Source organism: Boleophthalmus pectinirostris, unplaced genomic scaffold (genome assembly GCF_026225935.1).
Source record: "Boleophthalmus pectinirostris isolate CB_2022bp ecotype Guang Dong unplaced genomic scaffold, ASM2622593v1 HiC_scaffold_22, whole genome shotgun sequence".
In the NCBI taxonomy this organism is placed as follows: domain Eukaryota; kingdom Metazoa; phylum Chordata; class Actinopteri; order Gobiiformes; family Gobiidae; genus Boleophthalmus; species Boleophthalmus pectinirostris.
This window is the reverse complement of record NW_026571190.1, coordinates 20,134,003-20,146,175: the sequence shown is the minus strand read 5'-3', so window position 1 is coordinate 20,146,175 and position 12,173 is coordinate 20,134,003. Positions and strand designations below refer to the sequence as shown.

General features: G+C 40.7%; 1 protein-coding gene across 1 annotated transcript in view; it reads left to right on the top strand.

Moving 5' to 3' along the window:
• The window catches only part of xylt1 (xylosyltransferase I), a 70,991-nt gene that overhangs the window by 43,036 nt on the left and 15,782 nt on the right, over positions 1 to 12,173 (top strand). The window contains exons 3-8 of the mRNA XM_020941922.2: positions 3,542 to 3,714; positions 3,838 to 4,040; positions 7,505 to 7,585; positions 9,066 to 9,282; positions 9,982 to 10,158; positions 11,591 to 11,856. Of these exons, the coding sequence (XP_020797581.1) occupies positions 3,542 to 3,714; positions 3,838 to 4,040; positions 7,505 to 7,585; positions 9,066 to 9,282; positions 9,982 to 10,158; positions 11,591 to 11,856 (1,117 nt within the window). The remainder of the gene's footprint in view (positions 1 to 3,541; positions 3,715 to 3,837; positions 4,041 to 7,504; positions 7,586 to 9,065; positions 9,283 to 9,981; positions 10,159 to 11,590; positions 11,857 to 12,173) is intronic.

Here is a 12,173-nt window from a genome sequence, read left to right as displayed (position 1 = left end):
ACCTTTAAAATAGGACCTTTAAATTGTAATTCTGTCCATATTAACAATTTGTGGAACAAAGATAGGAAAGTTTTCTCAAGCTGTGTACTCAAGTTTGCAAAAAGGACCACATCAAATACCTATTTGTTAGTCCACATTACTCATCTTGCTTTACATCTGTAGCTTTCAGATTTGGCTTTGGAAAACAGCAGAGGAGACAGAAGTAGTGAATTAAAAACATAGATTTGCCTTTTTGCTGTTGTTTTTTTAGTCGGTTGCTATGGTACTCTCTTTTAAAGGTGGTGATAATTCCAAAAGGTTATAAGTAGTTTTCAGGGGTCAAGTTGCAACTTCAGTTTACTGTGGCATCACTTTATTTTTCCCATTGTTTGATGCAAAACTTTAAATGCCATTCTTTCATCCTTGGATAAAGGAAGACATTCTAGTTTTTTGTTATAGCAATAGCAAAACAGATTAAAAGAACTTTGTCTATCCATTGAAGATTTGAACTTCATGCACTGCAATTATAGCTCTTTTCAAACACAGCAAACATCTTCTTATCCGTATTGTATATTTGCAGAGGTTGGTGGAGAAAATATGGTTAGAATTGAGCTTGTTTGGTATAAATGAGTTTCTCCCCATTTTCATTTATTTTGCCCAACTGGCCACATAGCAGAGGATTTCTTTACTCAAACGGACTCAAAGCAACACATGGGCTGTTTTATTCGGTCTACAAAGACTCACAATAATGCCATCCGTTTCCCAAATTTGAGCGGCTGGCACATCCACACACACTAGACAATGGGCACTGGAGACTAGAAGCTATTACACATACTGTCAGTCCACAGCACATAGTTATTTCACCATAACTCAAGCCGCACCAGTGACTCTGCAACTTTTGTGCATTCCCCCGTGGTCCCAGGAGCAGCGGTATCATTTGTCAGCACCTAAGCTCTTGTCATCTCATGGTTCAACTCTGCCCCACTCAAACTGACAGTCTGATCAGAAGAGACAAAGAAATTGAAAAAGGGCTTTCCCTGGTGGCTAGCCTGTAACAACACGACAGCTAAATTAAATCACTTTTCTTTCTTACAGCGCCTGTCTGCTGCCTGCCAATGCATTATCTCTCTCTCTTTGCTTTTCCCTCTCCCGCTCCCTTCCCAATTTGAGTTGTAACCTTGTTAGTACAAAATTGTCCAATTTGATTTGATAGCTGTCCTGTCCTTGAGACCTTGGCTACATTAGTAATTGTATTAGTGCTGATATTTGCAAGCAAGCTGTGTGTTAGACCATTTCCTATGCCATGCACTAACGTGGTTAATTATGTGTTGAGTGGGCAGTAGCAGGAGTAGCATGTTGTCACTCACTGACCCTGAGCGCATTAAGCATTAACCTACTGGCCAGACTCTTTGCTTGTTGCTCTTACTAAAGAGACCAACCTATTATGCTTCACACCCACTGCAAAGACCATGCAGGGAGCACTTATTCCATTCATGTAATAAAGAATGGCATATGAGTTTCGGCAGCTCTTTGGGTAGTAACACCACCAACATTTAAATGAAATATATGCATTAGTTTCAACTCTCCGTTTGTCAACTCCAGAACCAGATTATATGGTCATTAGAATGTGATAAAATCTTTATTGCAAGAAGAGTTTTTAAATAATTATATTATATAAATATAGTCTAAAATATTCTTAGCTAAGACTGTTAGATACAAATCGTGTGTCTCATTAATAAGTTTAATTGTCCAAAAATTTTAATATAATACATATTTTTCATTGGTATCATCAGCATAATAGTTGGATGTTAGTTACGCTCTTGGCACTGGTAATGTGTAAAATTGTATTTTTACTTGGCTCCTTCACACTGTTAAAGGTAAGACAGCAGGAGTGCGCAGTTGTATGTGGAGAGGTTTGATGGTGGATGTGATAGAGGCCATTTAAAAGCTTTATTGCTCAGACCTCCATGATAAAGAGTGATGAGTTCAAGTACAAACCTCTGCTCAGGTTCAACAATAGCTCACATACTACACCGAGCTGCACAAAAACACACATGCTGAACTGAGCTGTCAGTAAAATGGAGGTTCACACACCCTGCAACGCTCATTAGTTCAGCTAGCTAGCATCGCGCACTCTCTCAAAGTGCTTTGTGGAGCGACTGGCCAATTATCCATGTGCAAAGCAAACCAGTGAACCTTCTTAGCTGGCCACCAATTACCATTCAATCTGATATAGCCTGCAGCAGATCTCCCCATGGGCTCTCTCTCTCTCGCTTACACAAATACACAAAAACATAGAACAAATGACTGACAGAAGTTCAAATTGGGCAAGCGCATCATTAACCATTTCTTAATGTTTAAAGTATCTACTACTACCATTAATTTTAACCAGGACTTTGGACTTTTACCACTGCTTCATTCAACAAGCCTATATCGAAAATGTGGCAGGTGTGAGGGGGAACAGTTTTTACAAACAGAAAATATGATGCTACTTTAATATTACCTTTAATTGTGTTGTAACATGCAAATCATTTGCTTCAACATGAGCTCAATTAGCTGCTTAGTTTTGTACAGAGCCAGTTGGTTAAAGTGGTAAAAATTGCCACCTTTTTTTTAGTGTAGATGTGGATTTGAGGAAATACACTTTTAGTTTTCCTTTATCTTTTGTCTATGTGGTTATCCTCCTGGGAGCAAAATTTAAAATGACACTCGTTTATCTCTTTATGGGACATTATGTGTACAAGCCTCTCATGAGCCCATTTCTACAATTAGTAAAGATTCAAAAACAAACAATCCCATAATGCTTTGACTTTGGTGGCCCAGGGCTTCTTTGGGACATGTTTATCTCTTTCTTCAGTGGTTTAGGGCGGCATGAGCATCGGAAAGATATTTGAGGTTAGCAGCGTCTCTCCGGAGAGGATGAGAATAGTTTAATTTGATACAGGATGGGCAGACTGTGACCATGGCACCACATGGCTGCTGGCTCTGTGCTATTTGTTGTCATTGGTATGAAATTGAAAACATCTTTGGGGAGTTTTAACAAAGAAAGGCAAAAAGAAGAGCCCCTGTGGCATGCAACTGGGATCCTTGTACTGTTTTAATGTGTTTTTAATTATTCTTCAAGCTTCAATTTTTTCAGTATTTTCTTATACCAGTTCAAAGTCAAATCCTTATGCTATGTCATGCGATGTGTTTTATTAAAGCAGAACAAAGTAAAACATTTTTATCTCATTAAAAGTCTTTCTAAGCCCCTGTGATGGTTAAATACTGTATGTAGTTCCACTGTTGAGCAGCCATTATCTCCACCCTTGCAAGAATGGCGGACCTCGACTTTTTGTTTTACACTTGGTAACGTTTTAATTTCTGTATGTGCTTATAATTTCAGTATGTCAACAAAAAAAAAGAAAAGAGGTGAAAAGAAAAAAGGCACTTTTTAATCTGTACTCTGTACTGACACTGTACTCACATAGGAGAGCTACAGGGGGAGCTCCCATTAATTAAATTTGAGCGCTGTAATAGATTTGCCACAGCTAATATGGCTCCAACATTCTGTCTCACACAGGTAAAGCTAATGTTAATGTCCAGTGGGATGAGGACTCAGCTGAGACTGTTCCATCTAAACCAGTGCGGATCGCCTTTGTGCTGGTGGTCCATGGACGAGCTTCTCGCCAACTGCATCGCCTTTTCAAAGCCATTTACCACACGTCACACTATTACTACATACACGTGGACCAGGTAAGCCCTGTGTGCACGCATGGCCAGTAAATACCTAATGCCTAACATCTCAAAAGAACTTATGTTCTAAGTAAATACATTTCAAAGATACAGTTGTTAATATAAATCTGTATTGTCTTCCAGCGCTCCAACTACCTACACAGACAAGTGCTGTCCCTGGCATCTCAATATCCCAACGTGAGGGTGACCCCATGGCGCATGTCCACCATTTGGGGTGGGGCCAGTCTCCTCACCATGTACCTGCGTAGTATGGCTGACCTGCTGGCCATGAGAGACTGGAGCTGGGACTTCTTCATCAACCTCAGTGCGGCCGACTACCCCATCAGGTGCACAGGCATAATGTTACTATGGGCAGCAGCATGTGTCTGTGGAGAGGGATGATTAAGCGGCATGTGTTGGTACCAAATACCTGCAGTTTTCCCTCAAAAGCAGATGTCCAGTGTGCAAAATAATAGCAGAGCGTGCTGAGCCAATATGGGGAAATTCAATCCAGACCGGTCAGGGCCCCTGTGGTTAGCTGTGAGCTTTAAATAAAGAGTCTCTCCAAAGCAAACAGATCAATGAAGTAGAGCCTCTGCTTTTCTCCAGCACGGTTCATTCACACCTCCCCATCCCTGTTTCCTTTCCTCAGCTGCACTCAATGGGCTACACGCTGAACTGATTACAATTTAATTGCAGAGGGTCAATACATATCGACTGTGCCGGCCTGATGTGTACTGTACCGTCCCGGGCTCGTCTCTGCTCCAAACTGGGGCTTTTAAAGGCACTAAGAGGTAATTAAAAGAGTGTGAGCTGGACATGAAGTCATGGAAATAGCCTTTTGGACGAGTACCTTTTTATGTGGGTTTATGGTCCTTGCGGGAGTTCAGGGTCTGCTGGGTTTTTGATGTAGCTCCACAGCAGCCAATTAAAAAAGCTCCTGTTAAAGAGAGAGTTATCTCCTCACTACAGCCAGATGTCCACCAGTTGAATAGGACAGCCTGTAATGGCCAGTGGGCAAAAGGAGCTCCACAGCTGGAGCCTCTGTTCTCAGATGTCTGTGTCTTCTCTGTATCAGTGCGCAGCGCTGCATGCTGTGTTCATGCATTACCCCAGCAATTTGCTCACTACCTGTCAGTTACATGTGTTTATTACCCCAGCAGGCTGCTCACTGCCTGTCTGTTGCATATGTTTATTACCCCGGTTTGCTCACTACCTGTCTGTTACATATATTTAATACCGGAGCTTGTTCACTACCTGTCTCCACACTGATGCGTGTTTGGGTTGTCTCTCCACCTCAGTGCACTATTACAGTTCTTGGTGTGTGTTTTCTGCCTCTGCTTTTTTGCTTCATCTGCTCATTTGCATCAGGCAGATGCTGACAGTGAGGCTTAAGCCTCATCTGCAGAGAAGGGACTGATGGAGCGAGAGATGCCCCAGGGCAACTACAGGAACTGCATGTTTGTGCAGTATGAAGTATTGTAGACAAATGCACTATCTTTGCTTTGCCAAGTCAAAGTGAATCCAGAGTATCCTGAATCAGGGAAATAAAACCAGGCTGTTATTTTGCTGTTGACAACTTTTGTGATCTTTCCGACTTCCTCCCGCAGAATAAACACATCAGCATTACATTATACTATCACAGACCACACCAGTCTGCCCAGAACTTGTGCTGTAAAGAGGTACTTCAAACTACAGCAGTACAGTAACACTATTATTTTTCTACATCATTACCACCTTAGCACAATGTATTTCTGTTGGGCTCATTACTACAAAGTGTACAATGTAAACATCATATGACTGCCCAGTAGTCTTGGGGTGGAGCCCCAACAGCTCTCTCTTTGCAGTTGGTGCAAGAGGAATGTGGGAGGCTCCCTGCCCTGTTCAGCTCTGACTACCGCTGTTGTTATCAGTGGGACTGGAGACAAGCATTATTTCCCCTCTAATTCTCTGATAATATCTGTGCTGCCGCATGGCTGCCCCTCAAAGGGAGGCTGAGAGCGCCTCACACCAGCACAGGGGCAGTGTCCAGGGGGAATCTCAGTTTCCCAGTGCAGCCCTCCACCCCAGCTTTAATCTGCACTGTCTTCTGCCTTAGCCCTTTCCCTTTAAAGCCCTTTCATAGACTCCAGTGCTGCCTTTAAGAGGTCTAAGCTGATGAGTCAATGACTAGCTGCAGGCTCATATCTCTAATCTTCACCACTTTGCCAGTCCCTGTTTAAAAGGTGCTGTGTCCAAATGCGGTCATCATTAGAGGAACTGTAATCACATGGGCTTGAAAGGCCTTGAAACTCATTTACTGTGATAATTTATAGTCTCTACAAATACACAAAACTGTAGTTACAGAATAAAGTTCCACAAATGAACACAACTTTAAGTACACTCACACTCTCTTGTTTATTTCAGAGAACAGTGGGTGAGTAAGTCTAAGGTCTGACACTGACTGAACCAAGAGGACATGGTGGAGGAGGTGACCGCTCAGGTGGCTAATCTGGAGCTCTGCATGAACTTCCTCATTGAGTGCGACTGCATGTGTCAGTGCGGCCTGGAGCGTTTGTGCAGTGTAGCAGATGCACACGAGGCCTATGTGTGCGTTCAGGAAGTGGAGAGTGTCTAGAGCAAATCATCAGTTAGGCTTTGTGGCTCAGGACCTCCTAAGATAAACCCCCTAGGCTGTGAAATTGCTCCTTGAAGAGAAAATGACATTAATATGCGCTGGTCCCTCCCCCACTGATCCGTGAGCCTTTTTACCATGGCTTCGCTGCTCTTTTAGAACAGCCACCCCAAGCCATCATCAAAGGCCTTCAGTGCAGATGAAATGTTGAAGCCATTGACTGGGGCACAGCCTGCAGAGCAAAGCTTTTAGCCTGTCTGGCCCATGTATGAAGGAGTAGACGGCCTTACAATGTAACGCCAGCATGCAGTCATTCATCAAAATCATAGATCTTTTGTGTTATCCTAAACGCCACTAACAACATGAACAGGCTCAAGGGCTGCAAGAAGAGGAGTTTAATTGATCATGGCATAGCTTAAAACAGCTCAAACATGTGTTTATATGTTTTTCTTTTAAATATGAAACAAAAAAGCAACAATGGAGTCAGACAATTAGGGTAACACTTTCTTAGGGACTACATATCAATGGCTAACTAGTAGTAATAGGCATACTAAGTTGTAATTTAGAGATCTTTGTTAGTGTGCATAAAGTACATTCATGTTTTATCCTAACTACTATGACATAATAAATTCCTTAAATTCCATTTTTTAGCATTTTTAGCACCATATGAATGTTATTGGATTATCTTAACTATTATCTTATTATGCATCAATAAATGCTTTATAAACTCTACCTTATACCTGAATAACCAGTAAGTAACATACCAAATACCACATGTGTTCACATTTACCCACAGACTACATCAAAATTAGGACAAAACCAGAACTAATTTTGGAAGTAATCTTAGATGAGGACTAAACTAGGACTGGAACAGGACCAAATCAGTTATTGGGACTAAACTGGGCTCATGTATGTGTATAATCTGGTATCCAGGTGCCTTTTTCAATATGGTTTCAGTCTTTTCCTAAACATAAATTTCATATTATAACTGGACATTAAAGAGTAAATTCATTGGAGCATCTCTTCTCTACACACACTTAGTTACCCAGGCTGGTTCAGGAGCAAAGCTGGTTTTATCTCTTTTTCTGGCAGCTACACTGCACCTGCCCTGCATGTTACAGCAAAATCAATATTTCACTCCCAGCTCAGCTCCACCATATGTTCCCCAGTCTGACTCAGTCGTTTGTCCCGTTTCAGGACCAATAACCAGCTGGTGGCCTTCCTGTCCAAATACAGAGAGATGAACTTCATCAAGTCCCATGGCAGAGATAACGCCAGGTGAGACACTCCTCTAAACCTCATTTTCATTTGCCCTCTAAAGTACCCGCCTTTCGGAGTGCCTGGCTCTCCTCTCTCAGGGCGCAGCGCTGCCAGTGCGATGTGGTCACTGAATCATAATACAATTAGCTCCCATCTGTGGCGTTATTAATTAACCTTGGTGATGGGGTGAGAGGAAGAGGTGAGAGCCAGAACTTCCCTCACTGCTGTTACTGTCCCACTGCTCTGTCATTACCAACTGTGAATGAGTCAAAATGCTTCTCTCATGCTATGCTCACTGCATACTTATATACTAGATACTACTAATCTAGACCTAATTTACATTTTACAAGTATAAACATATTTAGAGGTATTTAATTAGAAGTGTGAAGATGGGTGTTGTAGCATTAGTAACATAAATATTATTTTATCTAAAAAACTGAACTGCATTAGTAGCAGTAATTCTTTTTGTTGCAACTCTGAAATTTAACTGTGAAACTATGGATGTAATGCTGTAGTTTTAGCTGTTGTATAAAAACCGAACATAAGATTTTATATATTTTACTGCTACCCAACCCAAATGACAATTTCTTTGCATTGTTCTGCTTCCTTTTATTGATGGATTTACTAACGAAAATACACATTTTACTTATGGACACTGTGTTCAAATCACCATGACACGCCCTACATGAACATAGCCACTTTTTAAATACTTTTCAATGAGATGGGAAGCTTAGGACTAATTTAGTTTATCTATAAGCTATAATTAATTCTGCTAATCCCCAATGATACTATGCATATATACTCTGCACTGTTTACACCTGACATTGTCTTTGTTTATGTTTCAAAGTCGCAAAGTCAGTCATCCTCTGTCCCATGTGAGCAGAGGAACAGTCTGACCCTGTCACCTGACTCCTGTTATCTATAATGCATGTTGTCTGACTGTCTCCATAGAAACTGTGTATGCATTATTAAGAGTCTTGATACTGTACAATGCCTTTTTGAATTAGAGTAACAATGCTAGTTTCATCATCACAAAAAATGCTGTTAAATGAGCAGTTTAACATTTGATGAGATTAGAAATAGGGTTAAACACCACTCTCTCTTTCTCACAATCTAAATGTGATACCAGACATGAACTTTAACCTTGAATGTTCAAGTTCATGTGTAACTGATCTTATATTATCCTGTGTCAAAGCTCTTATTATATATTAATTTGTCCCTTTACTGACCTTTTGGGTGTAGATGTAGCAGAGATTGCTCCTTGTCTTTCTCAGTCTGTTGTGCATGTTTTACAGGGTATTTTTGTGTAATAAAAATACCAGTAATTGACTTAATGTAAGATAGATAAGCCCATTGCTGTTCTGTGTCACATTATAGTCAAAGCTATGACCTCTGTGGAGCCTAGATGATAAAGTTATATTTCAGAAATGTGCAAACGAAATGGCCCCCATTAAACCTTTTGCTCTAGAAAGTATTTGAATGTGTATTTTTCTTCTAGGTTTATACGTAAGCAGGGCTTGGACCGCCTGTTCTATGAGTGTGACACCCACATGTGGAGACTGGGCGACAGGAAGATCCCAGAGGGCATCTCGGTGGACGGAGGTTCTGATTGGTTCCTGCTCAATCGTATGTTTGTAGAATATGTCATCAAGTCTCACGATGACCTGGTCACCAACATGAAGCGCTTCTATGCCTATACCCTGCTGCCGGCCGAGGTACACTGCTCTACAGTATACTGTCATTCATGTCAATATATAGTGAAAGAAGCACATTTATAATAAGACATATTTTTATAGATTTTTCAGTGGAGGTACATTGTATCATGCAAGTAAAAATAATAAATAAATAAAAAATTAAATGCATGTAGTTGCAACCATTTTGAGTAAAGAATGAGTATGAATTTATACAATTATTTATAAATATCCTCATATATTTATGTACCCAAAATTAATTTGGCAGTATTTACATCTGGAATTTCCCTGTATAAAGTACAAATACAATCAAATTAGTTACCAAATATGAAAAGTACTGAAAACTTCTATGGGCCTAAATTTTGCAGATGTGTGGCTACAGTTGCAGTTGTAGTTAAGCTGAATAAACTTTTTGTTGCACATGGCACATTTTCGAGTGTCCCCCAAAATAGTACTCTTATTTCTCTTGAAAATGAAAGAGGCAGACAACACTGTAAAGTGAAAGCATGGTGTAAATCCCTCCTTTTCAGCCAAATACAAGGATTGGATGAGAATTGAATTGGGCGAATGGGATGTTTATCATGAGCCTTTCTGTGCCGCTACTCTATTTCCTCTTGTGAATTGGATGGTGGGCAAAACCTATAAAAGGCTTTACAATTTTCTGATTTCTCTGCTTCTCACTTCAGCTTTTTACTGTCTTTTGTGTGTTTTTCTCTGTCACAGTCATTTTTCCACACTGTGCTGGAGAATAGCGCGTACTGTGAGAGCATGGTGGACAACAACCTGCGCATCACAAACTGGAACCGTAAACTGGGCTGTAAATGCCAGTACAAACACATCGTGGACTGGTGCGGCTGCTCACCCAATGACTTCAAACCTGCTGACTTCCACCGCTTCCAGGTAATATATTACTTCTGTGGTATTATTTATTAGTGGTAGTGGTACTACTTAAGCCCCTACGGCTTAACTAATAGTATCTGTACTGAGCATTAATGGCTTTTTTTTAGCAGTGATAACAGTTGTGTAATACCTGCTGGCATTTCAGGGAAGGGACATCTAAAAAGTCAAAACTGTCTTTATTGTAGGGAGTTATTTTTAGTTTTAATACTTTTAATGGTTAAGTTTGACTATGGAAATTATTATTCCTTCTAATCTTTCCCCAATATAATTAGATTTTGACCTACTTACTATTAGATCAGTTAATTTTCAGAACTTGAATTTTTTTTATTTTAATTCATGTGTTGATTTTTTTGTTTGTTTTTTAAACATACTTTTTTAAACATACTCCACTGCTGTTTTGGTTCCACTGTCATTTCAAAGTGAAGCTGAATAGACTACTGATAAATCATTTTCACAAGTCTGACCCTAGCTAAATGGCTCGAGGACAGTGGTGGTCTCCCCGTCTTTCACAGCACAGTGAGAGGCGTCAGGCTGACCTCACTGCTTCTTGTCCTGGCGAGTGTGCCCGCTGTCTGGCTGCAGTCTGGCCCTGGTCAGTGCCAACACATTACCACGGGTCTCTGGCATCAGCGCTCAGAGTTTGTGGGATCGGCAAAGTCCAAAAACCTGAACAAAAACAGGCGCTTCCAACAGTCCATCCGAGGCCGCCAGACCCCAGTATTAATGGCTCTTAATATCACATTTTCCCTTTGAACGTTTGCAGTGGAAAGATAGAGACGCACTAACACGAAGTTTAATTTTGGTTTGCAGATGAGACGAATAATTACGTTGCTGCTAACTATCTGCTGTTCTCATATCGTGCTTTGGCAGAGGGATGTTCATGGGAGGGATTATACATATTAGTAGATGTACTGTAAGATTTTCCATCTGTAGCTATTAAATTCACTAATTTAGATTAGGTTTATGCCTGATGTCCTTCCTTTCACTACACCCTCCATTTACACTCTTTTACTTTCCCAATCACTTAGAAAAATATTTGATTTCAGACCTTACAAATATTTATAATTACAAATATTTCCAGTGAGGTAATGTATTTCTTTGTGCTGTTTCACAGTTGTTCACTAAATGTCCCTCCATCTCCATCTCATCTCTCTAAACTTTTGTATTTGTGTATTTTTGCTCTTTCAGCCAAGATACAGTAATGGTTGCAAAATTATTTTTGTATGCACTGAAACTTATGGACATTTTTATAAAGGACTCTCACCCACAACTAGCAGTGAGGTGACTCTTGGCACAAGTAGCCCATGAGTAGCCCACATTTTGAAATATAAATAATCGAATCTCTAAAAGTATTCTGATGCAGCTTGAGTACAATGTGGAAACACTGCTCATTTCTGTTCACAACTATTTGTTATATACCTTTTTTCTGCAGCAAACTGTCCGCCCCACCTTCTTCGCCCGTAAATTTGAGGCCAGCGTGAACCAGGAGATCGTGAACCAGTTGGACTCTTACCTGTTTGGCCCTCTGCCACATGGGACTCCAGCCCTGAACTCGTACTGGGAGAACATTTATGACGAGCCCGATGGAGTGGCCAGTCTATTAGATACTCAACTCACCTACTACCACTCCTTCTCCAGACTGGGACTGTCCCGCGCCTCTTCCTCTTTGCAAGGGAGCCCTAATGACCACAGCTGCAGGTTGGTCCTCTAAAAACACACACTCTTGTATGCAAACATGTTTTTTTTAGGTTCAGACAATGTACACCTGCTCCACATATAGCCACTGATATTATGAGGACCACACCTTTGTAAGCAAGGGAAGTCAACACGCTCTGAAAAGCATTTGTATTTGCTCCTATGTAACGTGATCATATGTCAAAGCAGCCTCATCACAATAGCTTTCTCCAATAAGCAGAAGGCAGCATGGAGCAACCCTATTCATTTTGAAACAAGATATGGCTCTCTGTCACTTCAGCCCCGGGATAATGACTTCATACATACATACTTTACACAAG